At 49.1% G+C, this 7,919-nt stretch overlaps 2 protein-coding genes; both read left to right on the plus strand.

The window, feature by feature from the left end:
* Positions 1–5,914: 5,914 nt before the first annotated feature.
* GSTUM_00011421001 (uncharacterized protein) lies at positions 5,915–6,440 on the plus strand (the record flags this gene model as incomplete). The annotated part of the gene is made up of 4 exons (XM_002841909.1): positions 5,915–5,954; positions 6,093–6,133; positions 6,199–6,400; positions 6,421–6,440. The coding sequence occupies 4 exons, from the start codon at positions 5,915–5,917 to the stop codon at positions 6,438–6,440; spliced, it is 303 nt and encodes a 100-aa protein (XP_002841955.1).
* A 26-nt stretch (positions 6,441–6,466) lies between these two features.
* On the plus strand, positions 6,467–7,507 carry GSTUM_00011422001 (uncharacterized protein). XM_002841910.2 has 2 exons: positions 6,467–7,226; positions 7,282–7,507. Exons 1-2 carry the CDS (start codon positions 6,544–6,546, stop codon positions 7,367–7,369), a joined length of 771 nt encoding a protein of 256 aa, XP_002841956.1. The 5' UTR covers positions 6,467–6,543; the 3' UTR covers positions 7,370–7,507.
* Positions 7,508–7,919: the final 412 nt, after the last annotated feature.

Genomic DNA, 7,919 nt, shown 5'->3' on the forward strand with positions numbered 1-7,919 from the left:
TTATTCAGCAAGCCTAGGAAGTGAAGAAGATGGAAAGGAAGGTAGAGTTGGAGCGCTCGAATGCCTGCTTTTGGAAGGTGTCATGGTAGGTCATTTTGCGCATGCCACCTATCATACCATACTGCTTTTTATCAAAGTTCGTCGCGGGCTGAAGCAAAAAGACGCTTTCCGGCGACGCCGAATCCTCGCGCTTGGGCCTAAAGATGGTTGATACTGGTGCTGATGATCTTTCTTTGCAAGGTTCGGGGGGTGGGATAGCGGTTAGGGCTAACGGGTGTATGGCGTATGATAGATATCACAAATGGACGATAGCTGATGTTGCACTTTAAGTGTCGTGTCGTTGTGAACTGCCTGCCTCGTTTTGTAGCGTTGGTATGAAAGATAAAGAAGGGGAAAGAGCATCTATAGTATATTCAGGGGGAGTGATGGCTCATTGGGTATTGCTGTTTGGAGATTGGTTTTCACGGGTGGAGATTATGGATAAGGAAGCGCGGCCTACTTCAACCCTAAAGATCAAACCAAGTGTTGGGCAGGACATGAATATCAATGTCACTCAGGAAAATGTGATCATCAATTATCACTCAAGGTTCACCCCCAGGTACCCCGTTGGATAGTATGGGGTAAGGAATGGCTATATCGACTAGGTAGGTGTGCTCGTGTAATCAGAGAATCCTGGGTACACGATATTAAACGATACAGGGTAGCTAACTTTCTCGGATACACCGCGATGCCCGAGTATAAGACTTGTGGTCACGTTGGCAGTTAAAGCTGCACTGGTGGTCTTGGAGCATTCTCCAACTCAAGTCCAAGTCCAATGCGAGGGGGGCCAGTAACGAGTGCGAGGGTTTCGGGGCGGCCGGCGGTTATGCAGTAAAGATAAAAGCGACACCGACATGGTAGAGCCACTGCAGGGCGAGAATCCCGAAGACCCTCCTCATCCTGGAGATATGGCGGGACCCCACATCATAAACCCATAGTCCTGATTCTAACGAATGAGGGCTTTTTAGAACAGAGACGAGTGACTCAGCTAGTCAGGTATGATAATAATATTATTTTGATAATCATCATTTGCATTGTAAAATGGCGCCGCAAGGGCCTCAAGCAACGGGTATCCACAGAGTACAGGCTAATTAAGGGAACAATGGACTCGTTGGGACTAGCCTTCCTGGTGCCCGAGCGCTGCTGTAAGCGCGATTCACTACTCTTTGATTCACAAAGTTGTTTGGAGTGGCCTCTGTACAAGTATCCTTTTGACAACGGGTGTTAGAGAGCATGTCTGGATATTGCTGCCTGGTGGCGACTCTATAGCATCTAGGTTCTGGAGAGTTCTGTATAGAGTTCGTGGTTTGCTGTTGCTTCTGTAAAGAAAAGGAGGCAAAATATATCTGTTTTTTTCCCTTTGTCTTCCCCCCCCACTATCCCTCCGGCTGTGAACCCCACCCCTAGGTGCGTCGCCAAAAGTCTGATCCTATGATATCATACCACCAGCTTGCGGTAGGTCTGATATTCACTGCAACCTTATTGAGGAGGGCCAAGGTCTTCAATCTCCCAGCTCCCACAGTGCAGCGTTTTCTTAATCTTGCCGGCCCTCATGATAGATTTTTCAATAGTAACTCATTCTAACTGGTTCTCCAAATTTTAACCAGCGTGGCGGCTAGGTACTTCACGTGATGTTGCCATGTGAACAAATAGTTGCCCTGATGGCAGGTATACTTGAATTTTCTTCTCGTTTGGGGTAAAAATTATATTCTTAAACATGAATGGGCTAGGGGTAGTGGATACACCCTGCAAAGATAAAGTCCCTTCATATTATGCAAAGGAATAACCGCAACTGGAATATTAGTGAAGGAAAAAAAAAGGACTATCATAGCTTTGGCTAATAATAAGATAGCAGTCGGGAGGATTACAGATTACAGATGTACGGCCTAAGGCCGGCAGGCACACGTACCGTACATCAGTAAGTGTATAGTAGGAGTGCAGTACTAATGAGACTCACGACTTGTGATAATCTCGCTCGGGGCATGGCGCCCAATTGTCGAGTTAGGCGTTACGAGTTGACTGTAATACCCGCAAAGGTTCCAGGAAGGCAAAGAAGCAAGAAGAAAATAACAAAGCGGGGGGGGGAGGCAATAAAAAGGGAGGGTTAAAACAACCAGGTGGCCACCGACAATAGGTCCTCGGCACTCTGGAGGCCCATTGAGCGAAACGGGGATGGGTGGTCAGGGCAACCTGCGGAGAGATTCGGCGGTGGAAGTGAGGGCTGCGGTTTACACGTTTCCACCGAAATCATGTGAATTTACTCATTCGCAACACCCTGCACCTATCATACAGCAAGAATACGTTGGGCCTGTGCAAGTACCCGAGTACTTGTACGCGGTTCTACTCCGACGTTCCCTGTCGGAACACTCCTCTCGAGATAAAAAATCCTTCCTTCGAGGAGCTCAATCTAAATGCAAGGGCCCACCATTTTGGAAGGAAGGAATTGACGAAGATAGAGAGAAAAAGACTTGGCACCCTACAGGTTCGGTGCTCTCTCCACAATTTTAAAGTGGCTCTGAAGGAAGACCTTCGGGGCAAGACTTCAATGTGGTGAGGGTATGGATGATTTAAGGTATCACAGTCCTAGTTCGCCGATGGGCATTTTGAACGGACAGCAGCACCAGCTCTCAAAAAGGTGCGATTTACTCAACTCATTTGAACTGCGGAAATCATGGAAGCCGTGGGATGTGATACGAATCATTTCTATTTCGTGCTCGACATAGTCTGCGCGCGGCACCTCTGGCTGGCCCCCCTATGTCGAACGCATCGGCACAGTAGCGCTAGTCTAGAGCGATAATTTAGCCCTCAGACAGTTCAACTTTTATCAATACCAAATACCAGTTTCACAAATTTTACATAGTTTGGTCGGACCTAGTGTTTCATTCACCGGTCTACTCATTGTTTTCTAGCTTTCATTCGGCCTCCTCAGCATTTGCTAACGACCCCGACAACTCTTTTCGATTACCCTCTCTCAACTGCAATCCAAACGGTAGAAAAAAGTCTTAGTGTTTGGGCGGTAGTCGTGACTCTTTCGGCGCAGGGGTTGATATATCGGGTAGTTCTAATGTGGCTAATGAGAGTCCTGAAAATCTGGCCTGGCTGCGTCCACCGGAAGCCCCGGAGGCGACATCAAGAACTCCAAACTTGCCGGGCCGGCAATGTTGGAGATTGGCCCCTGTAAACCAAGAATACTTGTACCGGTACTCGAATTGGTGCAACTGTAATCTCGAAGCCAAAGACAAAGTAGATTTGTTTTGCTACACGGAACAGGGCGTTGTAGAACCTTACACCAGGTAAGAGGGACGATCCTCTAGGAAAGAAGGTATTTCTAACAAGCCGTGGGGCCAGTTCCCTGGTGATAGATCGTAGCTATGTTGTGCGTCAGGTCAGGGGGGGTGTAGTGTTGCCCGCGTGCTTCGGCTTCGACATATTCTCGCAGAGGGAGCAATCCCCAACGCTAACAGGCATGCTAGGTACCCTGTACATGTGTTAGCGGTTTGGGGGGTTCCGAGACAAGAGAGAGGTTTTGGAGGTCAGGAACTGCAGCTTTCTGAAGCCTGAGGTGTCAGGTAATCTCGTCATCGCAGCCCACCTTTATGAGGTCTAATGGTCCGGACCAATGCACCGTGCAAAATCGACTTGAGCTGCCTGTTTCGACCGAAGAGGTTCTCCGGGAGTCGCCAGGCAATTACTCACTCCCGGGAAGTATCTTGTCGGAAGGGTAGTGGTTCTATCCAGAAAAGACGATATTTTGAGGCACAAAATAAGAGGATAATGGATAAAGATACGATCCCGGAGCAATGGACAGTGATCTGAACGCAAAGAAATACCAAAAACGTTTCTGGAAGTGTTTCGAAAAAACATTTATAGGCAGTAATACTGGGTCTTACTGTGCTCATCCCCTGGAACCGACCCATTAGCACATGCGCAGAGGCCTCTCTTGCTTCCGATATATCTTCATTTCCCGTGTACGGAACATCCTCGATTTTTAAAGGAAGCCAGAGAGAATCCGGGCGCATCCGCCGGTAGCTGGTTTGGGATAGCTCCGGGGAGTTGGGGCCGAAAGATATCAGAAGGAGAGGAAACCCAGATTCTGGGGAGCGGCCCTGACGCAGATCTCCTGTCCGGAGTGGTTATTGCAGGTATCATAGATGAACCACCCCCTGGCGGTCAAAACAGGATCCACCACTCCCGATTTTGATGTTCTTGCAACCACGAGGCCATTAAACTTTTGGCAAGGGCTTATGGGTGCGGGCAAGGAGGACCCAAATTTCTGTTTGACCTATTTAGCTCTTTCAGGGTATCTTTGCACCATCCCCTTTGGATAGAGCACGCTTAGCGATTGGGGAAACCCGCCTGGCTTATATCAACTTGCCCCGAGTCAGGGACCTTTCGGTGGGTCCTACTCTTAGCCCCAGGGCGCACCTTCTCTGACATCCCCCTACTCATTGGAGAAGCAATGCAAAAATGGGACTCCCCAATTGTGCGAAGACACTCGCGTCCGAGCTCTTGATCGGCAAGATAACAGCGCATCTTCCAGGTCACTCTGGAAGATAATTAGCCCGGGCGCTGCTATCGGGGTCGCCCCTAGCCGTGAAAGGTTTACTGCGCTAGTGTGTATCTCTCTGCAGTTGAGCTAGCAAACCAAGACAGAAATGTGGGATGTCGGCCAAGGGATGGCCCGAGAATATTACCACCCATATAGGCTACGAGATACGGGCATGTAAGGGTGGTAAAATTATCATTAGAGAGGAAGCATATTGGCCCTGGCAGGCCAGTCGCTATTTGTCCTAGCACCTCTCTCGTGGGCTGCTGGGGGATGACATGAGGCCTTCAGCATTGACATTACAGGCCGTCCTTGGGACGAAATACCCCGGGGAATAGACCAGTTACTATCAGGGCGACCACTTTTGTTAATCCGGAAAATTCAGATTATTAGGCCCACGAAACTATTCTGCGGGCTACAGATAAGGGACACGAGGGAGTGGGGAGACAACGGCGACGAGAAAAGAGTGCCCCACACGAAACCGATCTCAACAAGCTTATTCTGCGAGTGACCATTTATGAAGGAACCTGGGCGCTGGATCACTATTTCCCACTACTGCGCTAGCTTCCATCAATGCGGGCAGGAATCGATGGAGAAGAACTCGGATGCATACAGTATATCTATCCCAGACACGAGTAAAATGGCCGAACGTTGGAAGAAGCACCTTGAATTACCGCGCGGAGAGTCGCGGGAATATGGCCGTGGAACACTCTCAAGAAATAACATTAAGAATTCTTGCCAGGAATCCTGGGTGCTGTCGACGAGTTCAAAATACTGCAAGGGAGAGACACTTTCACTAGTGGAGGCGTTAGTATGCATTCGAACCACTTTTTGCTAAGGAGATGTATATGTTAGAGACCTACAGCGTAACCACCGTTTATAACCATGTCCTACTCTAGACGGGGAGACCGTTTGTTTCCTCCCCGGAGGCGCACCGTTACCATCTAGTTCCCGGAATGGAACGTGGATGATAGATCAGCCCCCTACAGCATAACGGAGATTGGTTGGAGTAGTTAAGAGTGTTTTCAAGCTCAGTTTGGAGGTGCGCTGATATGTGTCTACTGTACCCGTTTCTTGACCTGCTGGTACCTCTACTTCACACTCAAGATGAAGGGGAACTTCCGGATAGGAGTATCTGACTTTAGTGCAAGGTTGTCCCATACTCAATTCACTGTTCTCCCACGATATATCATTCGCTTTGCTCACATGTACTGTACTCGAGTATCATACTTAGAAAAAAAAATTTAGTCACGTGTGTACTTGCACTAAGGTCACTGTTAATTAGGCTCTTTCTGGATACCTGCTATTCTAGAGCTTGAATAGAAGCTCATGGAAGCCAGCCCAGCATTAGGCCAGCACCCCAAGCAGGGTTAGGTGTCCTTCAACCACAAGTCTCTCCCACGTGAACACTTGGCAAATAGAGTATAGTATCACAACCCCACCACATCTCGGTTACCCCCCTCATCCTCCGACTCAAAGTCTGCTTGCCCCCCACCACCAACACCAGCCAACTCTACGTGTACCCTCAAGTGTCCGCTTCCCACCATGGTAACTTCCCACCATTATTTATCAACGCACACTTTCCGCCAGACAGCTAACACTTTTTATAACAGTCTTCAGATTCGAAAAAACGCCTTGCCCTTGCAATAATAGACTTCCTTTCAACCTCTACGAAAGACGGAACCGTCTCCGATGACGACAAGGAATCGGTCGATGTAGCTCAGCAATGCATAGCCGACGCCTTCAAGGTTGACCCAACCGACAGGGCCGCCATGATTGACGCCCTCGCCGGCCAATCACTCCAAAGCATCTACGGTGTTTTCGAAAAGATGAAGCAGAAGAATACACCAGCTAAGCCGGCATCTCCGCCAGCCAAACCGGCCGCCGCCACACCACCTGGCCCTTCGGACGCAGAGAAGGCAGAAGCGGAGTCCTTGAAGGGCAAAGGTAACGCAGCCATGGCGAAGAAGGATTATTCGTCCGCAATAGAATACTACACCCAGGCCTTAAGGATTGTCCCGAATAACCCCATCTACCTATCCAACCGGGCCGCGGCATACTCCTCGGCAGCACAGTTTGAGAAAGCGATTCTGGACGCGCAAGTAGCCGTGGACACAGACCCCTCGTACGCCAAAGCCTGGAGCAGACTCGGTCATGCCAGATTCGCAAAGGGTGACGCGAGGGGCGCGATGGAAGCTTACAAGGCCGGGATAGAAGCCGAAGGCAATGGCGGAAGTCAGATCACCCGCAACGGATACGAGACCGCAAAAAAGAAGGTTGAGGAGGAGATCGCTGCCGACGCGGATAACGTCACCGCCCCACCTGGGCCCAGCACCCCCCGTGGCGGTGGGGTCGGAGGAATGCCAGATTTGTCCAGTATTGCGGGAATGCTTGGTGGCGCTGGTAGACCCGCTGGTGGTGGAATGCCTGATCTAGGCTCCATCATGAATAATCCAATGTTTGCGCAGATGGCCCAAAACCTCATGAGCAATCCTTCGGTTATGCAGAACATGATGAACAACCCTCTCGTGAGGGAGATGCTAGACTCTGTTGGGGGTGATGATGGGGAAGGTCCTGGTGCGGAAGGTCGCAGCATGCCGGATCTGAGTGGCTTGTTAGCAGATCCTAGTATAGCCGAGATGTGAGTATTTTTCCATGAGTTGAAGGAATGGGTAAATCTAACAGTCATAATGTAGGGCCAAGAACTTGATGGGTGGTCCTGGTGGTGGTGGTGGTGGTACTAGTGGAGATGCTGGCGGTGCTGGGGGGAGTGGGCGCACGTGATTTCTTGGTTTTCTGCTACCTCCATCTGGTCTCTTTTACATCATCTGGATATCCCCTTTTGGGCAGATCCCATTTTCTTCAATTCAGGGTTCCGTAGTACAGTAATGACCGAATAAATGATATTTTCATTCACCTTAAGTACAATGCTCAATCATCGATCTTACCAGTAGGAGTTAAATTTACCCACAAGTGAATGGTGAATGATACAGGAGAAACAACTCGCTTGCTGTTAACTCCGGAAATGATTGGGAGCGCAGGAAAGAAAAGGATGTCTCGCTTCCATTTTTGCATAAGGAATGAACTCTACAATGAACTCTACATAACTATATCTAACTTCGCTCGCCACTGCTTAGGACGCACCTCCGTAGTTTGTAAACCTACATGTAATTTCACAGCAGAAAAGTGCCTGTATAAACCAACCCGATTAAAAACAAAATACAAGTACCAGAATGAACTTCCGAATAAAATAGCATCGCAGCTATGACTGTAGCTCACTCAACTCTAAAAAATGCTCAGTACTGACGGTGTAACGGGTATCCGTAAACTCAGA

Source organism: Tuber melanosporum, assembly GCF_000151645.1.
Source record: "Tuber melanosporum whole genome shotgun sequence assembly, scaffold_84, strain Mel28".
Classification (NCBI taxonomy): domain Eukaryota; kingdom Fungi; phylum Ascomycota; class Pezizomycetes; order Pezizales; family Tuberaceae; genus Tuber; species Tuber melanosporum.

Bases quoted from the DNA above. Each gene is read 5' to 3' on its own strand.
- GSTUM_00011422001 (XM_002841910.2), top strand. From the start codon at position 6,544: ATGGCGAAGAAGGATTATTCGTCCGCAATAGAATACTACACCCAGGCC. The intron at 7,227-7,281 runs GTGAGTATTTTT...GTCATAATGTAG, and splicing joins GATCCTAGTATAGCCGAGAT to GGCCAAGAACTTGATGGGTG.